Here is a 27,089-nt window from a genome sequence, read left to right as displayed (position 1 = left end):
GGCATAAATTCAAATTGAGGAAAGACAGATGTAGGATAGATGTGCGGAAATTTGCCTTTAGCCAGCGGGTGGTTGGTAGGTGGAACAGACTTCCATCCCTTGTCTTGGAAGTTGATAGCCTAAATAAGTTTAAGGCTCGGCTGGACAGGTATTTCGAATGAACAGAAGGGTGAAGTGGAAGTGGTTATTTTTTATTTATTTATTTTACTTTATTTTTTTTTGGCTGATGCTGCATAAGCTTGCTTTCTTGCATCAAATGCCTCTACTAATGCTAAAATGCTAATGCTAACCAGTGATCCATTATTTTTCCCGGAACACAAGTTAAACTAACAGGTCTATAGTTACCTGTGTCACTTTTTGAATTTCTTATAGTTCTCAAGAATCAGACTGTTTCTTAAGAACTATAAGAAACACTCTGATTGGTAAATATTTCTATGGAAACAGAATGAATGTAAAATGAATGATTCATTTTTATGACAAAATGGGCATATTCTTTGTATTTTTATTGCAAATTGCTCCACAAGATCCATAATACATACCATCCTTAAGATGGTATGTATTATTGTATGATATTTGAAACTGGTTGTTCCTTAAGTTTCTAAAATTTCAGTATAGCTTTCAACAGTTATGTAACTTTTACAGTGATAATATTTGATATGTACAGTAGGTAGTTAAATGTAGAATTGTCAAATAAACATTTACACTGTAGATCTCTTTATTATTATTATGACATTTAAAATGCAGATATATTATTATTAGAAACCTGAGAAAACATTACAGAATGTTTATTTACACAATTTACAATTTACAGTTCTGAAACTTCCAGTGTTTTAGGTGTAACTAGATTGTTTTTATTGCTAAAAGAAATATTTTGAAATTCTTTGGGACTATCAAGAAACACAGAGTCACTGGCATCATCTTGTTCAGCTTCACTCAAATTGCCCATAGTCAGATAATCAGTATTGGAACATTTGAATACTGTTTCTGAAGCAGGAACTTTTGAATGCTTATTTACATTTAAGTAAAATGTATCAGAAACATTTTCTTGTTTATCACTCAAAGAATCAAGCTGAATCATTGGCACAACTTCCATTGCTTCTTTTGGTACAGGACCACCTCCCACTGGACGGATGGAGAGAATACAGTCGTACTGCCCTGGAGTGCCATTTCTATTAGGCAAGGAAATATTTGAATATTGCTTGGCTTGTAGGATATCATTTTTTACATTCATGTAGCTATTTAACTGAGGACTGTCCATGCAGAGATAATCATTGTTGTTAAAAAATTCTTCATTCATTACTAAGTAAGGATCATTGAGATCTATGTAGAACTGAAAATTAAACAAATACTGAAATCAGAATGAATGAAAAATGCAAAAAAAAAAAAAAAAAAAACACAATAAGTAAAATTACCTAAAATGACCTTAATTGTATTAAATTATACATTATTTTATATAATAAATAAGATAACTATTAAGAACAACATAATTTATTCTTGAAAGCTATTCATCTACTAATGTTAATGTTCTATCCGGCATATATTTTTCTTCACAGTAAAATATTAGTTGTTTATCTAATATTCCACTGCTTATATGAACCTAAAAAAAAAAAAAAAAAGCAGCTTCATCTGAACCTAAAAGAAAAGCCTAAAAAATGAAAACAGGCTGAAAATCAAAAATGGCAATACAGTAGAAACTGTTTAAAAAATGTGCATGACATATCAAAGCAAAGTGAAAGATTTTGTATCAGTCAACAGTAGAAGATTTCATGTAACAGCGTGCAAACCAATCAATCATGTCACTCTCAATCATTGTTGAAGTCAGAAAATGTCAAATCCTAATATTTGGCAAAAAAAAACCGAAATATATTTTTCTTCAAATGCCTATTAAACCCCATGAAAATATACTGTATTATTATTAGCCATATGGTTCAAGGAAACCTGAGGCTTAAGCTGCACCAGCCAAAAAAAAAAAAAAAAAAATTCCCCAAGTTACCCTGAGAGAGAGAGAGAGAGAGAGAGAAGTAGAAACAAATCACCAAGAAAGAGAAGAATGATGCTATCCAGCTCAGGGCCTTGGTTGTGTCATGCCCATACTCACCCGATGTGAGCCCCTGTGGATAGATCACTATAATCTCCAATGTTGGTCATCCACTGGTTCTCAATAGTTCTGATATTAGCATTAGTAGAGGCATATGACAAAAAAGCAAGCTTATAAAACATCAGCCAAAATAACTTCCCATTTCACCCATCCATTCATATTTGAATACCACAGCTAATTATGAAAATGTTTGATCTTGTAATCAAAAATGACAAGTGTGGCAACTTTTTTATATCAGAAATTTAAAAAATTTTCATGCAAAATAGCTTTCAGCCAGAATAAACTGTTCAGTGGAAGATTGGCTTCCAGCTACTTGCATATATATACAGCCACTCCCCGATTAACGTAAGGGTTACATTCTGTGGAATGCTATGTAATTTGAATTTTATGCAAGTCGGAATTTCCCTAAATAAGCATTTAGGGAAATTCCACATTGGCAACTATGTGCACTGAATTTTATAGAAGCAAAAAAGAAATGTTCGACGAACATGTAAATAGAATTATTCAAATTTTTTTTATTTCATGCACAGGAAAAATTACAAAAGTGTACAAAATTACAAAAATTATAAAATTACAAAAATTTCAAAATTATAAAATTACAAAAAGAGAGGTGACAGGCATAACGTCAGCAAGTTTTACCTTTCGAGCATTGTTGCCAGAATTAACTCTCCAGCTGATAAGCATGCCACTGTGGAAGTTGAGGGCTGTGGAGATTAAGAAGGAGTTTTTCCAACACATCACAAAATTGCTCTGCAGCTGCAGAATCGGCACTGGCGACTTCACCATATACTTTAATGTTTTGGAAACCAGCGTGATGCTTGAACCTGTTAAACCCGTTGCTTGCTACGAACTTGACTTGGGGTTGCTGTACTTATCGTTATCTTCATAAATACTTCTTGCTTGAATGGCCTTTAGAATCAGGGGCACTTGTTTCTAAAAAATGATTTTCCATCTTCGATATAGCACCTGAATGCTGTTTTGTGATCACTGTTGGGCCGGACTGGCCCCAGTGTGAAATGTATTGATCCTTTAACACGTTCTTTTATACGCACAGTGTCCCTTAAAATAGTATTCACTGTTGAAGTAGAGACCTAATTCCATACAATAGATGACACACTTTGTCCTACTTTGTACTTCTTAATTAATCATCTTCATTTCTAAATCAATTTTGTTCCATTTCATTTCCTAGCACTGCCAGCACTTGCACTTTCCGTTGGATGCTTTCCCTTCATCATTGTTATTATAAGTAAATAGGAATGAAGAGAAAATTCTGAAAATTTATTTATGTTTTTTATATGATTGAAGATTTCAGTGAAGGAGGAACACATTTCACCATAATACCGTGACATAAAAACATACAGAATTCCAGTTATTGGGATTATTGCAAATGCAATAAGAGCGAGTTTACTACCCGTTCGTAATTAGATGCACTAACAGAAAAGTCGAATAAACCGGAAAATGCAAATTTTTTTTATTGTTTTATGGTAGTGACTTCCAGAAATGTGTTTTACAAAAATATCACAAAGGCATTCAAAATTGATTCTTATAACGGAACATATGATAACTATGAAAGTGTAGTGCAATTTCCATTATAAAAATGACCTTTTAGAGAGATAAATAGCTTAGTTACACAGCCAGGCTTCGCATAATGTGAGTTTGATTAACACAGTTTTCGGTTACCACGATTTAAAAAAATTATACCACTTTTTACTTTATGCGATGCAAATTTCCAGTTAACGCGATCTTTTTTTTGACAGTTGAAAAAGATTTGAATTGCATGCTAAGTGTCTGACGGCCAATAAATAAGCATTTGCCCACCTCAGCGTGTTCCATCAACCATCAGAAGTAGACATGTTACTTGTTTGTCTCCAGCTAATAAAGTCATGTGCAGACGTATTTAAAAATTCTAATTTTCTACCCAATAATTTTCTACCCAATAATCACGTTTTTTTATCCATATAAATATGGATAAAAAAACGTGACTGCAATACAAAAAAATGAAAAGTTATTACTTTAGCTGAAAACTTGAAGTTTTTAAAAAATATGAAAGTGGTGCAAACCATGCAAAAATCGTAAGAGATCTAGGATACACTGAGTTTACCATACGAACTATCTTGAGCTGTAAGAATGAATATAAAGAGAAAGGTAAAGTTTCATTAATTTCTTTGTTTTACAAAATACCAGAAACAGGACTCCAATAATGATTGAAATATCAATTTGGATAGAAGAGTGCAATAAAAAAAGAATTCCATTATCTAAGGACAATATTCAGAGCAAAGATATTAACATTTTTACTAAGCTCAAAGAAACAAAATATCAAGGGGAGACTGAAACATTTGTTTCTAGTTCAGGGTGGATTGAATGTTTCAAAAATCGAACAGGACTGCATAATGTTAAAGTAACAGGGAAAGCTGCTAGCGCTGAAGATGCAGCCAAATTTCCTGCAGAATTGCAAAAAATCATTCAGGAGGGTGAATACGATGATTGGAAAATATTTAATGTAGATGAAACTGGCTTATTTTGGAAACAGATGCCAACTAAAACTTATTTGGCTGCAAATGAAGCAGCACAACCTGGGTATAAAGTCTCAAAAGATCAACTAACACTTTTATTAGAAGGTAACGCTGAAGGTGATTTTAAATTGAAGCCTATGTTTGTGTACCATACACAAAATCCTAGGGCTTCAAACGGATTCAGCCATCGAACTCTTCCAGTCATTTTACATTCAAATAAAAAAGCCTGAATGACCAAAGCCCTATTTGAAGACTGGTTTACGTCTTATTTCTGTCCAACAGTTGAAGCCTATTGCAAGAAAAATAATCTTACTTTTAAAGCTCTGTTGCTTTTAGATAATGCACCTGGACATGCTTCTGCACTTGGTGACTTAAATGAAAAGTGAAAGTTGTTTTTTTAACGGCGAATACGACTTTGCTATTGCAACCCATGGACCAAGGGACGATTGCAACTTTCAATGCTTACTATCTCTGTAGAACATTTGCACAGACACTTGAAGCTACAACAGGAGACAGTGCAATTTCTGTACCAGAATTTTGGAAAAAATATAACATACGAGTGGCCATTGAAAACATTCATGCAGCATGGGAAGAAGTGATAGCCAGCAATATGAGAGCAGTTTGGAAGCTTCTTTTACCCCACTGCGCAAATGATTTTACTGGCTTCAAAGATGCAGTTCAAAAGGTTATTGAAGATAACTAATATGGGCAATGACCTTGGTTTCAAAGGCTTGGATACAGCTAACGTTCGAGAATCACTGAATTTGCATTCAGAACAGCTAAGAGGCAACGATCTCCTTCGAATAGAGGAACAGTGTGTGCATGAAGAAGCTGAAGAAAAAGAGTGTAAGCCAGATGAAAATGTTATCGCAAAGGAGATAACAGTAAAAGAACTAGACGAAATCTTTTGTATCACAGAGAACCTTAAATAAAAGGTAATGGATGTTGATCCTAACATCGAAAGAAGCATGTTATTTCACCAGGGCCTAGAGAAGCTTGTTCTCGGCTATCGGAAATTGTATGATGAAAAAAAAAAGCCAAAACTGTTCAAACAACTGTGTTCAAATATTTCCGTAGCAAACAGTTAGTTTCTTCATTATATATTTTGTGCAATAAACATTTAATTCTATAATTTTTATTATCTTTTCCATGGTATGCAGTTAAAAAGTTATTTAAAAGGTATTTTTAAAATTCTTTATGGACATTCCTGATCATCACGGACCAATTATAATTTTTCCTATTGATTATTATATTCAATTAACACATTTCCATTTTGCACGATGCGCTCGTGGGACGAATTAATCCCGTTAATCAAAGCCAGCCTGTATAGTGAAAATTTCAACTTCCAAGGTCTTGGAATGAATTACCAAAAAAAAAAAAAACAATGTTTTATTGGGTTCACATTACGATATTTTCACAATACCTCCATTTATTCCTATGGGATGCAAAATACGTTTCCACAATTTTTAAAATTTTTTTCTGCCAACTGGAATAAACTTACGTAAAGTCGAATTTCTGTAAGTTGAGTATTACGTAAGTCGGGGATTGGCTGTATGCCTTTATTGCAATCAGTGAAAACCTTATTTGCATGACCTTTACTCCATCACTGCCTTTCAGTTTCTTATGCATTGATGATTAATTAATCAGTTTACATAGATTTATTTGATATATTTCCCTACTGAAGAGTTAACTGAATATTTTTCCCTTTTCTATCCCTAAAGAACAAATCAACTTCAGAGCATTGTTTCGTGATGCTGCAATTTGCAGAACTTAAAAGTCGTCCTTGGCAAGAGTACCCTTTTCCCTACTCCCTAATCTTTCAGGAAAGCTTTTGACACTGTTGCGCATGGAAGACTATTGTACAAATTGGAGCAGAATGGTATTAATGGTAAGTTGCTACAACGGATAAAAGGATGGTTGAGTGGGAGAAGACAGAGTGTGGTAATCAATGGGTGCTGCTCTTCGTGGACTAATATTATTAGTGGAGTCCCACAGGGTTCGGTGTTGGGTCCTCTGTTGTTTTGTATATTTATCAGTGATATTGATGAAAGTATATCAGGCTTAATGTCGAAGTTTGCAGATGATACAAAGGTTGGTAGGGTTGTTAATGACAGCAATGGCAGTGTGCTGCTGCAACAGGATCTAGATAATTTGGGCAGATGGGCTAAGAAGTGGCAACTGAAGTTTAACCTTGACAAATGCAAAGTACTGCATATGGGTAGAACTAACCCCAGAGAAACATACCAAATGTGTGGTACTACACTTAAGGTGGTATAAAATGAAAAAGACCAGGGAGTAATTGTGCAGTCAGATATGAAGTTTTCTGAGCAATGCAGACAGGCTGCCAGGGCAGGTCATGGGATTTTGTCAATGATATATAGGAATTTTGCTAGCAGGGAAAAAGAGGTGATTGTCCCTCTGTATAAGGCAATGGTCAGGCCACGCCTTGAGTACTGCGTACAGGTCTAGAGGCCTCATTTTAGGAAGGATGTAGATTTGCTTGAGCGTGTACAGAGAAGGACAACAAGATTGGTGAGGGGAATGAAGAGATCCTCTTACCAAGAGAGGCTTAAGTTCTGCAAATTGCAGTGGCTGGAGACTAGGCACCTGCGCGGTGATCTGACTGAGGTGTATAAGACCTTGAATGGGTTGAGCACGCTGAATTCTGATGCGATCCTTCCACTTGTTCAGATTACGAACCTAAGGGGACATAAATTCAAATTAAGAAAGGTTAGATGTAGAATAGATGTGCGGAAATTTGCCTTTAGCCAGTGGGTGGTTAATTGGGAACAAACTTCCATCTGTCGTTGTGGAAGTTGATAGGTTGAATAAATTTAAGGAGGAACTGGACAAGCATTTGGAGGGAATGGTGTGATTTTTTTTTTTTTCTTTTGGCTGATGCTGCATAAGCTCATACACTTGCCTTCTTGCATCACATGCCACTACTACTACTACTACGACTACCACCTCATTGCTCTTCTCTGCACCCATTCTAACAGATCCACATCCTTCCTATAATGTGGCTTCTAGACCTCTATGCAGTACAGGCACTCCCTGGTTTACAGAAATTCGCCTTTACATAAGTTTTTGCCAGCCGGTGCAGACTTAAAAAAATCATGGATACATATTTTTCATCCCGTAGGAATAAATGGAGGTATTATGAAAATATCGTAATGTGAACCCAATAACACACTGGTTTTCTTTTGATAATTTGTTCCAAGATCTCGGAAGTTGAAATTTTCACTATATGACTAAGCTATTTATCTCTCTAAAAGGTCATTTTTATAATGGAAATTGCACTACACTTTCATCGTTATCATATGTTCCGTTATAAGAATCAATTTTGAACGCATTTCTGATATTTTTCTAAAAAACATATCTGGAGGTCACTACCATAAAACAATAAAAACAATTTGTACTTTCTGGTTTATTGGGCTTTGCTATTAGTGCACTCTATTTTAAATGGGTAGTAAACTTGATCTTATTGCATTTGTGATTATACCGATAACTGGAATTCTGTGGGTTTTTACGTTATGGTATTATGGTGCAATGAGTTTCCCTTCACTGAAATCTTCAATCATATAAAAAAAATAAATAAATTTTCAGAATTTTTTCTTCATTCTTATTTACTTATTACAATGGTGAAGAGAAATGGACCAATGGAAAGTGCAAGTGCTGGCACTGCTAGAAATGAAGATGATTAATTAAGAAGTATGAAGCAAGACAAAGTTTATCATCTATTGCACGGAAACAGGTCTTGCTGCTTCAACAGTGAATACAAAACTATATTAAGGGACAGTGCACGTATAAAAGAACATGTTAAAAGATCAACAGTCATCACAAAACAGCATTCAGGTGCTATATCGAAGATGGAAAAGCTATTAATAATATGGATGGAAAATCAGATTCAGAAGCATGTGCTCCGGAGTCCAATGGCCATTCACCAAGCAAAAACAAGAAGTATTTATGAAGATATTATAGATAAGTACGGTGAACCCCAAAGCAAGTTCATGGCAAGCAACGGGTGGTTTAACTGGTTCAAGCATTGCTCTGGTTTCCAAGACATTAAAGTATTTGGTGAAGTCGCCAGTGCCGATTCTGCAACTGTAGAGAAATTTTGTGATGCGTTTGAAAAAACCCCTTCTTAATCTCCACAGCCCTCAACTTCCTCGGTGGTGTGCTTATCAGCTGGAGAGTTACTGTATTTCCCCATGTATAAGACGCACCTTTTTTTGAAAGATTTGGGGTCTAAAAACTGGGTGTATCTTATACAGTGGTTGCAGATTTTTTTACTTGCATTTCCCATTTTTTCATGCTTGTTGTCTTTGCGCTCATTGTTTGTCACTTGTTACCGGTATATCAGGTTACGTTTTGCCACGTTCTGCCCAGAAATGGCTCAGAAAAGATTTTTGTACAGTGCTGAATTCAAGTTAAAAGTGATCCAGTTTGCAAAAGTGAATGGAAATCGTGCTGCTGAACGTAAGTTTGATCCTCCTCCAACTGAGAAAACAATCCGAGACTGGCTACGGGAAGAAGAAACCCTACTGAAAACGCCATGGCAGAAGAAGGCCATGAGAGGCAAGTCAGCAAACTGGCCTGATTTAGAGAGGGAATTGAAGATATGGATTGAAGAACAAAGGGCAATTGGAATTCCTGTGTCCACAAAGATGATTCAGCATGAGGCAAGAAGAATTGCTGTTGAAAAAGAAGTTACTGATTTCAAAGGAGGACACAATTGGTGCTTCAGGTTCATGAAACGGAATGGACTAAGCATGCATAAACACACACAAGACTTGCCCAAAAGATGCCTAAAAGCTATGAGCAGAAGATCCTTGAATTTCATTGTTTTGTCGTTCAATGTCGGAAGACACATCAGTTTGAGTTGGACAGATTGCAAATATGGACGAAGTCCCCCTATAATTTGATGTTCCAAGTAACAGAAGATAATATTGATAAAAAGGGGGTGAAAACTGTAACTGTGAAGACAAGTGGACATGAAAAGAGCCATTATACAGTTGTTCTAGCTCGTTGTGCCGACGGAACCAAGCTGCCTCCTATGCTAATTTTCAAACGCAAAACAATGCCAAAAGAAGACATTCCTCGAGGAGTGATTGTCCACGTTCATGACAAGGGTTGGATGGATCAGGATGGGATGAAGATCTGGTTTGACAAAGTTTGGAGCAGGAGACCAGGTGGGCTATTACGCAAACCTGCCCTATTGGTGCTTGATCAGTTCAGAGCACACATAACAAAAAACACAAAGATTGCTGCAGAGCAAAAAACAAAACTTGCCATCATACCTGGAGGCTTGACATCACAGCTCCAACCACTTGATGTCAGCATTAACAAACCCTTCAAAGCTGCCATGAGAGACGCATGGAACCAATGGATGAAGTCTTCTGGGGACAATTTGACACCAGCAGGAAGAGTGAAGAAACCAACTATAGGAGAAGTTTGTACCTGGGTGAAAAGATCCTGGGATAATATCAAGATTGAGATCATTGTCAAGTCATTTAAGAAGTGTGGCATTTCAAATGCCATAAATGGAACTGAGGACGAGACAATATATGAAGACAGTGATTCGTCATCAGACACAGATGAGGACAAGCTAATGGATGGGAGTTTTGAAAGCGATGAGGAGTTGTATGAATTTTATGATGAGTAAAACTTGAGTTCAATAACTTTATGTAATACATTTTTTTTTAAATTTCGGGCCCCAAAATTAAGGTGCGTCTTATACATGGGGAAATACGGTAATTCTGGCAACAATGCTCAAAAGGTAAAACTTGCTGACATTATGCCTGTCGCCTCTCTCTTTTTGTAATTTTATAATTTTGAAATTTTGTACACTTTTGTAATTTTCCCTGCACATGAGTTAAAAAAAATTGAATAAATAATTATATTTACACATTTGTTGAATATTTCTTTTTTGCTTCAATCAAATTCAGCAGGCATAGTTGCAAGTGCTGCATAAGCATTTAGGGAAATTCCGACTTACGTAGAGTTCTGCAGGGTGCAACCCTTTTGTAAGTTGGGAAGTAACTGTACTCAAAATGTGACCTAAGCAGTGCCTTATACAATGGGATAATCTCCTAGTTAGCCATGTGTTGACTAAATTCCTGTACCTCATTTCACAAAAAAAAAAAATGGGGTGTCCTAACAGTCTGTTTGTATTGCTCAAAGAACTTTATTTCTGACTCCACAATTACTTTCAGATCTTTGTTCTCCACTACCATGATGGTAGTACCAAATAATTGGTATTTTATTCAGGAATAATTGTTAACCACATGCAGTTCCTTGTATTTGCCAATGGTAAACTTCAAATACAACTTCTCAGCCCATCTAATTTTTCTAAATCTTTTTTGCAGTAGCATTTCCTGATTACTGTCATTGATAACTTTTGTATCATCAGTACATTTAGACGTTAAACCTGATATAATATCATTAATAAATATTAAGAGCAACAGTGGGCCCAGCACTTAATCTGGGAGACTCCAATAATAACATTATTCCAAGAACAGCAGTGCCAAGTGATAACTATAATCTGTCTTTTCCCACTCAACCATCCCTTTATTCATTGCAGTACCCTGTCTCCTAATGTTATAAAAACACACAGTGCAAACAAAACAGTATGATATGAAGAACTTTTCTGAAATATAAGTATATGATGCCAAAATTATTTTTTGCATCCAGTTTTTTTTTTTTTTTGTAGTTGTTGGCGCATCGGCTTCTGTGGCCATAGTGCACCTCCCAAGGTTTTTGCAGTACAGTAAACCCCCGCTATTCGCGGTTTCGCGGTCACTGATTTAATATAAAATGAAACCTAAAAAAATTGAATTTTAAATTACCGTGAAAATTTTCCGCCAAAAAAAAAAACATGGGCGTGGCTAAAATTATCTTTCCCGGTCAAAACAGCGTCCAGTGGATGGGGGGGAGAGGGGTGACAAAATCGCGAGCGTGGATGTTTCTCGCTAATCCTTGTTCAGTATGTGCTATGCGCTTGTCATGGAAGAATTCGTGGTTTGCTTTTAATTTATATGCTTATAAATTGAATAAATTTATCAATTTATATATCAATTTATAAATTGATATGCTTACAAAAGCGAAAAATATACCGTTTTGCAGTGTGTTAGTGAAAACAGACTTTTTCGAGTGTGTTAAACGGAAGAAAGTGACGTTATTGTGGACAAATTGTGGACAATAACCCCTACAAAAATATCGCTACAAATAACAGGGGAATTGTGAAAAGATCAAAAAATGATGACATTAGCGAATAAAATTCAGTTATTAGACAAAATTTCTAATGGTGCAAGTGTCTCCTCAGTGGCAAAACATTATAAAATCAATGAGTCAACGGTACGATCAATCAATAAATCGGAAGAAAAATCCACCGTAGTGTCCGTGAAAACGCGTTAATTGCTTCAAAAATTTGCTCTGTAACTCGTGACGTTAAATTAGAAAAAATGGAAAAAGCTTTAAATCTGTGGATAGAAGACTGAACTCAAAATAAAATTCCGTTAAGTTCACTATCATTCGTGAAAAGCCAAAACTCCTTTATCAACACTTTAGCGAAACTGGTGATAGCAGAGGCTGGATAACTTTTTCAGCTAGCAAAGGCATTGGTTTGAAATTTTAATAAATATTACATTTAATATTAAATTGTTTCTTATTTTCATTTCGATGCCTTATGATTGAATTCCACTATGTACTGTCTATGTACATAGTCATATTATGAAGGTACATATAATACATACATAGAAAAATTTTAGACTAGTTTTACTTATATATTTCATACTTTGGAATGGAACCCCTTTATTACTATGGGAGCCATAACTCAGTATTCGCGGAATTTCTCAGGAACGTAACCCCCGCAAATAGCGGGGGTTTACTGTACTTTGATCCAAGTCCAAGGCGGGATTCGAACCCACGACCTTTGGGTTGCCAGGCAGGCACTTTACTACCCACCCGGCTAGCCCGGTTGGCTTTGCATCCAGTTTCTCTGTTACTACGATCATAATATCCAATCGTATTTGTTGGGCCACCTCCTTAACAAATGCATGTTGCAATTGCCATGAAACTGCATTCACCATTTAGATGGTGCATTACAATTTTAACCAGTCACTCCATGATTTCCTTTGGAATAATTTCAAACTTACAAGTCTGTAATTACTAACTTCACCCTTTGATTTCCCCCTTGTGAAGTGGGGAGACATTTGCAGATCTGTAATCAATCAGGACCTTTCCTGACTCCAAGAATGCTCTCATAATCATGACCAAAAGCTTGCTGCTTCTTTTAATATAGTTATATACGGTATATATCCCAGACCTAGGTGCCTTATTTACTTTTAGCTTCAGCAATTTCTCTTCCACTTTCTTCTCAGTTATTATGAAAAAGTCCTTTAGCTCCCAGTTATAACTTGCCATACTTCTGATTTTTTCATCCATAAAAATTTCTTGTGTGAATGTAGATGCAAAATATTTATTTAGTTTGTCAGCAACCTGAAGAACAACAGCTGCATAAAAGAGCAACTTCAGTTCTGCAAGCTGCAGCATCTGGAGATTAGGCACCTGCAAGGTGATCTGATTGGGGTAATTAAGACCTTGAATGGATTGAGTAAGTTTAATGCTGATGGAATCCTTCCTCTTTCTCAGCCTTCTACACATGTGAGGGGGGGCACAAATTCAAATTGAGGAATGATGTTTGCAGGTTGAATGTGTGGAAATTTGCTTTCAGTCAGAGGTTGGTTGATTGTTGGAATAGATGCTAATTAAGATTGCAGAAATAGGTAGTTTGAATAAATTCAAGGAAGAACAAGATAAACTGCTGTTAGAGGGGATAAACTAGTGGGGAAGCGTTAGGTTTTTTTTTCTTTTTTGGCTGATCCAAAAAAGAAAACTGCATAGGCTTGTATCATTTTCCACTAATACTGCTAATAATAAAAATATAATAAGTATATGCTTATCTGCAATCTAGTCACCAAGGGTGGTTAGGCATGCTATGACATATTATGAGTAGTCTTTGGCTATAAATGCAAAGAAAAGTAGTAAGAATTCTTTGCCTAGATTAATTAACACTAGCAGATATGGATGAACCATACTGGCCAACTAGATATGAATGGCAAAACTGTTGATGAGCCTGTTCTGGTTGCTAACAAACTGAATAAATATTTTGCATCTATATTCATGCACGAAGAAGTGTTTATGAAAAGGAATAACAGAAGTATACCAAGTTATTAGCATTAGCATTAGTAGAGGCATTTGATGCAAGAAAGCAAGCTTATGCAGCATCAGCCAAAAAAAAAATAAAATAAAATTTTAAAAAATAAAAATAAATAAAAAATAACCACTTCCATTTCACCCCTCTGTTCGTTCGAAATACCTGTCCAGATGAGCCTTAAACTTACTTAGGCTATCAACTTCCACGACAAGGGATGGAAGTCTGTTCCACCAACCAATCACCCACTGGCTAAAGGCAAGTTTCCGCACGTCTATCCTACATCTGTCTTTCCTCAATTTGAATTTATGCCCTCTCAGGTGATTATTCTGAGCAAGAGGAAGAATCCCATCAGATTTAGCATGCTCAAATCATTCAAGGCTTTATACACCTCTATCAGATCACCTCGCTGGTGCCTAGTCTCCAGACACTATAATTTGCAAAACTTAAACCTTTCTTCTTTCTTCGTAAGAGCGCCCCTTTGTTCCATTCACTAATCTTGTTGCCCTTCTCAGTACTTGTTCCAGCAGCTCTACATCCTTCTTGAAATGAGGCCTCCAGGCCTGTATACAGTCCTCTACGTGTGGCCTGACCATTGCCTTATACAAGGGAATAATCACCTCCTTATCCCTGCTAGAAAAATTCCTATATATCATTGACAATACACCATGAGCTACTCTTGCAGCCCATCTGCACTGTTCAGAGAACTTCATATCTGCCTGCACAACCACCCCCAGGTCCCTTTCATTCTCTACCACTGTCAGTGGAGTACCACAGAGTTGATACGTTGCTCTGGGGTTGCTGTTTCCCATATGTAGTACTTTACATTTGTCAATGTTAAACTTCATTTGCCACCTCTCAGTCCATCTGCTCAACCTTTCCAGATCCTGTTGCAGCAGCATAGTGTCATTACTGTCCTTGACAACCCTGCCAACCTTCGTATCATCTGCAAACTTGGACATTAAGCTTGATATACCATCATCAATATCATTTAACAATACAGAAAACAACAATGGACCCAATACTGAACCCTGAGGGACTCCACTAATAACATTATTCCACAATGAGCAGTGTCCATTGATTACCATTCTCTGTCTTCTTCCCCTCAACCACCCCTTTATCCATAGCAGCAATTTGCCTCCAAAGCCACACTGCTCCAATTTGTGCAGCAGTCTTCCATGTGCAACAGTATCAAAAGCCTTTCTAAGATCCAAGTATATAATATCAAAGTTATTCCCTGCATCCAGTTCTTTTGTGACTGCATCATAGTATCCAATCAAACTGGTCAGGCAAGACCTCCCCTTAACAAAACCATGCTGTGTCCAAGCTATAGCTGAAGTCTTGTCTAGATGATCCTGCAGTGCTTCTTTAACCAGTGCCTCCATTAATTTTCCGGGAACAGAAGTTAAACTAACAGGTCTATAATTACTTGATCCTCCTTTGTGAATTGGGGTCACATTTGCACATCTCCAGTCCAGGGGGACCTCCCCTGAGTCCAAGGAAGCTCTCATAATTATGGCTAAGGGTTTGCTTACATCTTGAATAAATATGATTTATTCAAGATGTATGATTTATTTACTCCTTTAATATAACTGGATAGATCCCATCCACCCCAGGTGCCTTTCTTGTGTTTATATTCAACAATTTCTCCTCCACTTTACTCTCAGTTATTACAAGATTCTCTAGCTTACTGCCAGAGTTGAATACACCTCTGGCATTCCCCTCGCTGAATAACTCCTCATGTGTGAATGTCGATGCAAAATATTCATTTAGTTTGTTAGCTACAGTTGACCCATCGATATCAAGTGGACCAATCTGATTCATCCCCTTCCTTCTAGAGTTTACATAAGTAAAGAACTCTTTGCTGTTTTTCTTTGCATCCCTTGCCAAAGATTTCTCGTAATCTGCCTTCGCCTGCCTAACCTCCTTTGTAACTTGGTTACAGATCAATTTGTATCTATCATAGGCTTCTGTGTCACGTGTTAATTTGTATGTATCCCATGCATTTTTCTTCTCTGCCATATGTCTCATTAATTCATCTGACATCCATTTAGGCCTAAACCTTGAACAATATTTCTTAGTTGGTATGTAAAGCCTAGTAGCTTCCAAGATAAGTTCTGTGAATGCTTCCCATTTTAAATTTGCTGTTGGTAATATCATCAGTTGGTCCCACTGTATAGAATTTAAATATTGCCTCAGTCCATCGTAGTCACCTTTACGAAAGCAATAACCCTTCCCTTTACCCCTAATGGTAGTTACCTCTTTGAGTAAATCCCACTTCAGCACACTGTGATCACTGCCACCTATTGGTTCATTTATCTGCAGATTCTTAATGCATGAACAATCACTACTGATAATCAAATCAAGAGTATTACCCCCTCTAGTTGCCTCCTGAACATGCTGATGTAGAAAACAATCATCCAATAAATCCACAAAAGCCTTGCTAGTGTGTGGGTGACCAGCCCCCAAATTCCAATCAATATCTGGGAAATTAAAATCTCCCATTATAAGACTTTCTGATTTACTGGCCCACTCTATTTCCCTGTACAGTTTCTTATTATACTCATCAGTGTCATTAGGCCTATAGCACACGCCTACTCTCAATTTTGATCTCCCAATGGCTTATGTCACACCAAACTGACTCGACACTGCACTGTCCAGCGATGTCGTCTGGAAATGACTGGGACTTAAATGATTTTGTGTAACCCAGAAGAAAGTGAAAGAAAAACTGCTGAAACTAAAGGTAAATAAGGTTTCTGCAGCTGAAAGAATCTATCCAATTATGTTAAAAACAACAGCAAATATTTGGCCATAATTTGGGAGTGTCCTAGGATTGGGGTCCACAGGTCCCTATAGACTGGAGATGTGCAAATGACATCAGTAGACATGTAATCCTGATTTCTCTACCAGGGAAAATAATGTAGTTTTGTTACTGCATCATAATAATACAGTTAATAATAATAGTAGTTTTGTTACTGGATCAAATTATTATGAAGGAGTAACAAAGATTCTGGATGTGAAATATAATTTTCACATCATATACAGGTAACCCTCATAAAACACGTTAGTTAGGTTCCCATAAAATGTTGTGTTGTGCGAAACCATGTTATATGGGACTAAGAAAAAGTACAAGGGGGGGGGGGGGGGTTAAGTTCCAAAAACTAACAAAAATACACCATTCTAGGTTTCGTGTATCTTCTGCTTTATAAAAATATCAATAATCTGGTTTTGTTTGCTTTTGCTCGATAACTCTTTGTGAATTTCATTGTATGGAACTAATCGTTTTTGAAGTTCCCTTCTGAACTTTGTGCTCCTTTCATTCAAGAATCAGTATTAAAAAATTAAGATTCTAATTGCTTGGCTAACTTTATGCCTTCCTGTATGCTTTTTAGTGTAAAATTTGGAAGTTTAGAATTTTTAACTGCGCTATCATCCTCTGAATTGATTTGGTTTAACTACGATGCCATTTCCACCAAATTTGATTCTCCAGCCAACCTCTTTTTTTACCAGTAATTTTTGAACATCTTCAGTAATCATATCTTATTTTATTTTATTTTTTTAGGAGCATCGGCAACTAAGGCCATGTTGCTCTGCATATATTGTCTATAAATTTTGTGTGTCCAGAGGTCGATTTTCTGTTTTGCTGGACGAAAAGTCCAAGTTTTCGGGAGGAAAAAACCATGCTACCCAACTAACTCAACCACGTTGTGAAAAAGACCCATAAAAATTCCTCTTATCAACAATGGGATTCAAACTCAGGTCTTTTCCACCCAGTATGGGAGGAGGGAGATTCTATCAGCTGTGCTACCCACAGGGGCTTCAGTAGTTATATCATGAAAACCTTCCCTTTCTACTGACATAGAAAGTTCTACTATCGCATCGATACTGTTTTCTGCTGGTTTGACCATATTTCCTGAATGAAATTACTCTAGCCATACATTTTTCCACACACATTTAACATTGACGGTTTTACTTCTTTGAGTGATAAAGCTATGATTTTGATACAGTCCACAATTGAAAAATGTTTCCATGCCTCTATTACTTCAATAAATTTGGAATCAATTTTTTGTAAAAATCCATTGTAACTATTTTTTAATGTAATGAGCTTTAAAGGTGGATATAATGCTTTGATCTAATTTGAATGAAAGAAGTTGTATTAACCTAGTACAACTGGGTAGAAACATAACTTCAAAGTTTGGATGACTTAAATCTTTTGGATGGGCTGGTGCACTAACCAACGGTAATAAAACTTTGAAATCTAAAATTTTTCCACAAGTTCACCAAGCATAAGTTCAATAACACAGAATATAACATGGGGATTTCCCAAAAATAAAATACAGGGATTTCTCAATAATTTTTTTTAACTAGTGAGTCAACAGCAGGGATTCAAAAAGAGTGGAAATGATTAAAAATTACATCCAACATAATAGCAGGATTTTTCACGCACAAAAGCTCAAAAATATCTTATTATGTGAATATGTGAATATATATACGTGAAGTTTACCAAAATTCTCGAACCGTGTTATATAAGTACCATGTTGTGTGAGGATTGTTGCAATTTATCAATCATGTTAGAGTGAAACTGTGTTGTTGAAGTACTGTGTTATATGAGGGTTGCCTGTACTTAGATTTAAATGAAGCTTTTGACACTTCCACATAAAAGGCTGCTATACAAATTGCAGTGACTGCGGTATAAGTTCATTCCTGTCTTTACTTCTTTAACCACAGACTCCATTATCTTACCCAGAAGAGAAGTTAAGCTAACAGGTCTGCAATTACTCATGTCACCCTTTCATTCCCCTTTGTGAATAGGAAATACATTTGCACATGTCCAGTCAAGAAGAACCCCTCCCGAATCTAAAGATGCTTTTATAATTATGGCCAAGGGTTTGTTTACCTCCCTTAACATAAATGGATAGACCCCATCCACACAGGCATCTTTTTTTATGTTGGGTTTCAACAATTCCTCTTCCACTTTTCTCTCATTTATCATTAAATCATTTAGCTCCGTTAGATTCTGATGAACTTCTGTAATTTCACTCAACAAAGAGCTCCTTATGTATGAATGCAGATGAAAAATACCTATTCAGTTCATCAGAAACATGGGCAGGATCATCAAGAGTTAAACCATTGTTGGGAAGTGGGCCAATGTGATTCTTTCTACAACTAAGTAAAGAAGTCTTTACTTAGTTTTTCTTGTCATTCTTTGCCAGAGATTTCTTTTCAGCTCCAAGGAATGATATGTTTTTGAAGAATTTTGCCATTTTATTGATCTAATTGTCATATTAAATTGTACTCCACAAGTAGCTTTATAGTCCTAGTCATGCTTGTTATTAGCATTAGCATTAGTAGAGGCATATGATGCAAGCTTATGCAGCATCGACCAAAAAAAAAAAAAAAAGAACCACTTCCATTTCACCCCTCCGTTCGTTCGAAATACCTGTCCAGCTGAGCCTTAAATTTATTTAGGCTATCAACTTCCACAGCAAGGGATGGAAGTCTGTTCCACCAACCAACTACCCGCTGGCTAAAGGCAAATTTCCGCACATCTATCCTACATCTGTCTTTCCCCAATCTGAATTTATGCCTCTCAGGTGATTATTCTGAGCAAGAGGAAGAATCCCATCGGCACTGAGCATGCTCAAACCATTCAAGGCTTTATACACCTCTATCAGATCACCTCGCCGGTGTCTAGTCTCCAGACACTGTAATTTACAAAACTTAAGCCTTTCTTCGTAAGAGCAACCCTTTGTTCCATTCACTAATCTTGTTGCCGTTCTCTGTACTCGTTCCAGCAGCTCTACATCCCTTTTGAAATGAGGCCTCCAGACCTGTATACAGTATTTAAGGTGTGGCCTGACCATTGCCTTATACAAGGGAATAATCACCTCCTTATCCTGCTAGAAAAATTCCTGTATATCATTGACAATACATCATGAGCTACTCTTGCAGCCCGTCTGCACTGCTCAGAGAACTTCATATCTGCCTGCACAACCATCCCCAAGTCCCTTTCATTCTCTACCATTGTCAGTGTAGTACCACAGAGTTGATACGTTGCTCTGGGGTTGTTGTTTCCCATATGTAGTACTTTACATTTGTCAATGTTAAACTTCATTTGCCACCTCTCAGCCCATTTTATATTTTAATTTTACTAGAGATTTTGTAGTTTATAGGTTACTACTTAATATATGTAGACCCTTTGTATTGTTCAAAACTGTCACTATTGTTATAGTTATAGAGTGAGTGATAGGGGAATTCAAAATTTTTTAATTGTGGTAAATAGGTAGCTCTAAAATTCAAATCATTTAGGTTGCATTAGCATGATAATTTTATTATACATTATAATTAATTTATAACTTTCACGCTTAACGGTATAAGCTAATACATATAATGCAAACTTGGCAGCATGGTAATATTATAGCTGCATAACTGGTGTATCGATAAGAATATTCAAATTTAAATTATATATAATTAATAATGTAAACTTCATAGCACAACCAGTGCATAGTGTTATTACTGCATTAGATGTATTTTTTAGAGCAGTATTTTTAATTTTATTGAATTTAAACAAAAATCATGCCTCAAACCAGAATAGCAAAGCAAAGGGCTTGAGCCAGTGGGAGCGGCATGGCTCTGGGGAAAACTGAAGGGTCAGCTGTCCTCCAAATCATGGCCCTATATGAGAAGTATGACTTGTTTTATGTTTACAGAGCTATCAGGAATGGGACATGATATTGCCAAGGGGTATGTCTTTTTCTGTGCTTGATATAAGGAGTGTGAGAATATTAGGTGCCAACTCGGCACTGCTATGGGCCTGCATAACAGTTTGAGAAAAAGGGTGGATGCTCTTGAAAGAATTAAATTGGGAGGCAGGATCAAGATCTCAGCTTCCCACATCAATGCCAGAGCATGCACTTGATTATTAGGCAACACAGCAGCAACCGCAGCAGAATCCACTGGTCCCACTAGTTAGTTGTTGTCAGTGACTCTATTGTAAAGGAAATGAAATATATTGTGCAAAATGGACAGGTGGAATAGGACCAGGCAGTGCCAGATTAAGGTACAGGCTAGCAGGGCTCTATCCTGGGGTGGCATTCTTTAAGGGGTATCAAAAAAAAGAACAACAACGAGGGAAAAAACAAATATATACATATATATATATCCTTAATAAAGGGTGCCAAAAAATATTTCTGTACAGGGCCCAGAAATACCTTGGTCTGGCCCTAGGACCAGGGTATGTTTGCAATGGACAAAAGTTGATGATCTTGTAGAGCAGATATCATCTTTTAAGGGCACAAAAAGTGACACTGTTGTATACATTGGCACTAATGACATTAAGAGTAGGAGATCTGCAGACTTACTTAACAAATACAGGCAATGTTGAAAAAAATTACGAGGGTTAAATTTGAAAGTTTCTGCAATACTGCACACGCGCGCGCGCACACACACACACACACACACACGCGTGCACGCACGCAGTAGTAGGGAGTATATGATTAGAGCCTTGTCAATCAATTTGGCTCTGGAGAGATTGTGAAAGGCTCATGGGGTAGAATTTTTTTACAGCATGGTCTGTGCTTGTTAACAGGAAAGACTACTTCTACAGGGATGTTGTTGTTGTTGTTTTGGTTTTTAGGAGCATTAGCAACTAAGGCCATATTGCTCCGGGATATGCGGTGGTCATTCCCTGACCTTTCCGCATCTTCCGTATTTGGTGGTGATGGGCTCGAACCCCGGTCTAATCAAGAAGCATGTGATACGCACTACTGCTCCTTCCCACCTGGCTACGGAGGTGCCCCTACAGGGATGGGATACACTTACACAGAAAGGGTACGATCATATTTGACAATGCTATTGAAGCAGTGTTAGGTGTATTGGAAAACTGTTAGATTGGGGCAGTGATGCACATACTAATACATTAACAATTAGGGTAACTAAGAATAAGAACAGGTGCAGGTATACTTGCATGTACAACAATGCTATGAGTATAGGAAATAAATTTGATGAATTTTGAAGTGCTGGTCAAGATATCAAATGCATACATTGTTGGGATTTCAGAGATGTGGTGTCAAGCAGATATAAGAGATACAGAATTTGAACATGGAGAATACAATGTATACAGGATAGGAGGAGGGGAGAGGTTATGCTCTTAGTTAAGACCCATATGAAATCTAAGGGCATTCACCAAATGCCCTTAGAGAAGGCACATAAATGGCCTTCTCCTCCTCCATTTAGGAGGCTAAATGGAGGCATTTAGAAGGCTAAATAGAGGTGGAGGAGTAAATGTAGGAAGAGTAAAATGTGTTATAAGCCTAATGACTATGATGAGTACAATGAAGAGCTGTATAGAGAAACTGAGTGGGTCAGTAAATCAAAAAGTCATAATGGGGGAATTTTAACTTTCCAGATACTGACAGGAACTTGTAGGTTGGTCCTCACAGACTAGCTAGACTTTTGTGCATTTATTGAATTACTGTTTTCTACAACAACATGTGAAAGAGAGGCAACAAGAGGAAGTAATACCCTTGATTTGATTATCTGAAATTTATCGTATAGTGTAAAGCGGAGGCTAGGAAATGATGGTGAAAATAAATTTGGAATAGTGTATTCATATTTGTAGGCCACAGCTTAAAAAAATACTTAGTTTTTCTAGGGGGCAAATGCAAAGAAAGGCAGCCAGATTGGTGAGAGAGGTTCTAATCAAAGTCCGTATGAATAAAGGCTTAGAAGGTCTGGATTGAAAAGCTCTGGACACATTATGAAATAACTCCCCCCCCCCTTAATGTGTCTAGAGCTTTGCAGGCCTGAAAGGTATCAATAAAAAAATGAACAAGGGGGTATATTCTCAATGATAGCAGAGACAAGAACAAGGATAAATAAATTTAAAATATGAGGAAGTATCAGAAGGCTGGATCTCATCAAACTTTACTTGCATCAAACTATTTTTATGACTTTATCATAGCAATTAACCATATTAATCAGGTAAGATGTCCCTTTCATAAAACCACGCTCTGATACTTTAGTTTCTGCACTTAACAAGGTGATAACTGTATCACATCCAAATCCAATGACTCCATGATCATGGAAATCAGACTCACTAGTCTGTAGTTTCCAGTGAACTCTAAGTTTTCCTTTAAGAAATAGGGAATTATTAGTGCTTTGCCAGTACAAGGGATAATCCTGAAGTCTAATATTCTCATTAACATTACAAATAGTGTACTCACATGCAAATTCCTCTTGGGGCCTTACCATCAGTATCAGCATCTGTTCCAACAGATACTTCTCAGAGATAGCTATATCTGTTATTTTATAGCAGGCCAACTCCTCTTTAGCATTTCCTCCAGATTCATGAAATGAAAAGATCCATGAAAAGTCTCCCCATTGAACTGCTCTAGCACTTTGTGTTGTTGTCTATGAATCCATTGCTTCAACCTTGTAAGGTACCTATTTCTCACATTCACATTTTGCTTGCCTTACCACATCAGTGGTTTCGTTACAAATATGCTAATAACTGTCGTATGACTGAGTGTCTCACCAGGTCTTGAAATTGTCCTTTACCCTTTCCTTTGACCCCCAAAATATCACAGTGAAATTACAGAGTGTATTCCTGGTACCCCATTTACACAAACACATGCACACTAGAGTAAATATAACCCCACATGATCTCTTTCCAGTCCATGCTTACCAGCCTATAAGAGGTAAGTAAGTCACCGTAAGGAGGCATACTTGCTTGCCCATTCATACTGCTACAAAGATCTTTATCTGTGTAAGCGATATGAATAAAATTTGGCTTTAATATATCCCCGTTATCACCTTTCCTTTATCCTTGATGACCTCACACCCAGACTAAACTTATTTGTACAGTTAACAGAATCATGGAAATGATCTGGTTGCCTTGTAGAAGATTTTGTTAAGAAGCTCAGCCCTCTCCCCCAATCCTCCCTATTTCTGCTGTACATGTTATATTCACCATAATGAAATTATTTATCCCTTATTTCCAGATGACAACTCAGTTAGGTCCATAATATAAGCATTAGTTGACCTCACGGGATGCTCAAATTCACTTATTTTTTTACAATACTCCTAAAATTACTACATTCTATTATTATTTACAATACTTACATATTTCTTATTTATTTTATTAATTCATTTGAACATCTTTATCCATGAATATTGGAATTCAAGGAACACACACACACACACACACACACACACACACACACACACACACACACACACACACACACACACACACACACACACACACACACACACGCACACGCACACGTACTTACTTTCAGTGTATGTGTTTCAGTATGTAGCATAAACAATCAATGAAAGTGAATAGCCTAAACCACCGCTTAAATTGGGCCAGAGTGCCATTCTGGCTGATAAGTTTACTTTCTAAAATTAAAACCAAAGCATTTCAGTTGTTAGTCATCACAAAGTACCATGATTAATTACATGATAATGTAATTAATCATGGTACCTGAATGCCAAAACCAGTGTAAATAAGTTTATACTGTTTATATATATTTGATAAAATTTTTAAAAATATATATTTAGCATTAATATTAGTAGAGGCATACAATACAAGAAAGCAAGCTTATGCAGCATCAACCAAAAAAAAAAAAAAAAAAAAAAACCCTCCCATTTCACCTCTCCATTCGTTTCAAATGCCTGTCCAGCACAGCCTTATTTAATCTGTCTTTCTGCTATCAAATATCTGGTAACAAAAAACATAGCTTAGTTCCAGCAAGCCTTTGCTTCCTTGCATTAACAATACTAATACCAATATTATTTTCCAACCCAAGCACTGGTCTAAACTACTTACTCAAATAGTTTAGAATTAAAAATTAAAATACACAACCTGCTTCACTCCATTCTCAAGCAAAGCTCCTAGGAGATCAGCTAAATCACCAAAGTTTGGACGATCTTTAGGATCCGTCTGCCAGCATTTCTGCATCATTAAGTATCTATATAAATGGAAGAGCAAATTGTTTAGTAACATAAATCACTTAAATAAGATAGTTCCATGTAAACAAATTTTACCATTAAGTAAATTATCATGTATTAAGAATCATCAAGTAAATCCTTTGGTGGCAGTGAACACCGTGTTAGTCTTTTTCAATAAGTTAATTCAATAAGGAAATTAATGTTATTAAAAAGTGTAAAAGTCAAATGGGAAGTCAGAGAGGTAATCATAGACACCACTAAGTGTTTTACACCAATTAAAAGATTGTTCAATCATTAGACCAAAATGGATGTCAGATGAACTGATGAGTTTAGTGACAGAAAAGAAAATGCATGGGATGATTATATATTGTTAGAGGATATAAAGTTCTATAGTAGTCAAAACTAGCCTGCAATCAAGTTACTCAGGGGGTTAGACAGGATAATTAAAGCTGTCTTTGGCTAAAAATGCAAAGAAAATTAATTTTTGTGTATAAGTTTTGTTGATAAATATATTTTTGCTGATAAGTTTGTGTATTTTAGCTACAGTTAACATTTTTAGCTATGTTAGCTGTAGAAGGAAAGGGATGAATCACATTGGACTATTGGACATGAAATGCATAACTGTTAATGATCCTGTACAGATTGATAAACTGAAGAAATAATTTGTATCTATGTTCACATACAAAGAGACAAGGTTAGTAGAAGTCTTTCTAATACTAAGACTATACAGGGAGTTAAATGATTATAATAATAGAAAGAAAGGAAGGTAGATGAGAAACTGATGAGTAGATGAGAAACATCTCTTCTTTCCATATTACAGCAAAATTAACCCCCTCAATGTTTATCAAAACACTAAAAATTTTTTTCTAACTTTATTATCTAAAATGCTACCTCATCATAAGCTACTTTTTGAGCTTTCATAGTTACTTTTTATTTATGCATTGATAAGGGTTGGTCCCTGTCAAAGTACCTATCAATCTGTAAAGACAGTAATTAGTTTTATATGCTTTTATATCCATATATACATTATGTTAGTATGTATATACAAAAAAGTGATTAACCCATTTTTGGCTTTTTTAATAAGCACAAATTCTTGTAATTACTTATCACGGTCCAACACAGTAGTATCAATTATACCTTCATTACTAGCTGGTGGCATATACACATTTATAGGAATATCAAATTTAGGAATTAACAGCTTTTCTATACGGTAACACATGCACGTGCGTGCACATACATACGCACACACGCACGCGCACACATACACACACACAGTGGCAGATGATAGTTAGGGCATAGTTGAATTTGTGCTCTCATACTTCGAAATCAAACTAAAACTGTGCATATATGAATATCATTCACATAGCTGTGAACTGACTTTCAAAAAGCTGCAGATTAGAAAACTGCAAGTAAATCAGACTCTTTTGGAACAAATCATATTCTTTTGGAAAAAGTAGGAGGAGAGTGGGAGATATCTAAAAAGTAGGGTTTGAATTTGAAATTAAATTTCACTCAAAACATATACATTTTATATTAATATACAGCAATAGTTCATCTGTACAATAGTTCTTCAGTACATCAGTAGAATAGTTCATCAGTACAAAATGCTCATAAAAACTGGCATATTTGGATTTTTCTGTCTGTATATTTCTGTTTGGATTATCTGTTAGACACCAACTGATTATGACTACTTCAAGAAAGACACTACTGTAGATAACTTTGCCCTCTTCAGAACTGTTGAGTCAAAGTTTGTTTAACAATGATTTTGCTGTCAGTATTTGGCTATCAAGTACATTTCCAAATTTTCATAAGATTTCAACTGAATATCTGCTCATGCTCAGCAGCCTTATGAGGGATTGTTAAAATGCCAAGCATGACTTGGGATAATTTGTTATATTTCTAGCTTCTTTGTGCACTTTTCAGTTCCCCAACTGAGGACCACTGTATATCAATTGAGTATGGGCATGGCACACCCAGGGTCCTGGATATCATCATTCTTCTCTTTCTTGGTGATTCCCTTTTGTTTCTCTCTCTCTCTCTCTCTCTCTCTCTCTCTCTCTCTCTCTCACAGGGTGGCTCAAGAATTTTTTTTTTTTTTTTTTTTTTTTTTTTTGCTGGTGCAACATAAGCCCCAGGCTTCCTTGCACCATATAGATAATAATAATAATAATAAATAATTCTTTCTTCTTTCATAATAGAATCTGGTAGGGACTGACATTGAAATTGACATGACTGATCCTGTAAAACTGCTGCTGCTTCATCTATTTCCTTATTGCCAGTGATATTGAGAAGTACTGGAAACTTGTCC

General features: G+C 36.3%; 1 protein-coding gene across 1 annotated transcript in view; it reads right to left on the bottom strand.

Annotated features, from left to right (window-relative positions):
• Positions 1-805: 805 nt before the first annotated feature.
• LOC150089192 (vascular endothelial growth factor receptor 1-like) overlaps positions 806-27,089 on the bottom strand; it is a 418,391-nt gene continuing 392,107 nt past the window's right edge. The window contains exons 21-22 of the mRNA XM_090389759.1: positions 24,696-24,801; positions 806-1,330 (exon numbers count right to left, since the gene is read on the bottom strand). Of these exons, the coding sequence (XP_090245885.1) occupies positions 806-1,330; positions 24,696-24,801 (631 nt within the window). The remainder of the gene's footprint in view (positions 1,331-24,695; positions 24,802-27,089) is intronic.

The sequence above is a fragment of the Mastigoproctus giganteus genome, chromosome 2, assembly GCF_048544385.1.
Source record: "Mastigoproctus giganteus isolate SK-2022 chromosome 2, ASM4854438v1, whole genome shotgun sequence".
Lineage (NCBI taxonomy): Eukaryota > Metazoa > Arthropoda > Arachnida > Uropygi > Thelyphonidae > Mastigoproctus > Mastigoproctus giganteus.
The sequence above is the reverse complement of the archived record's forward strand: the minus strand, read 5'-3'. Positions and strand labels throughout refer to the sequence as shown.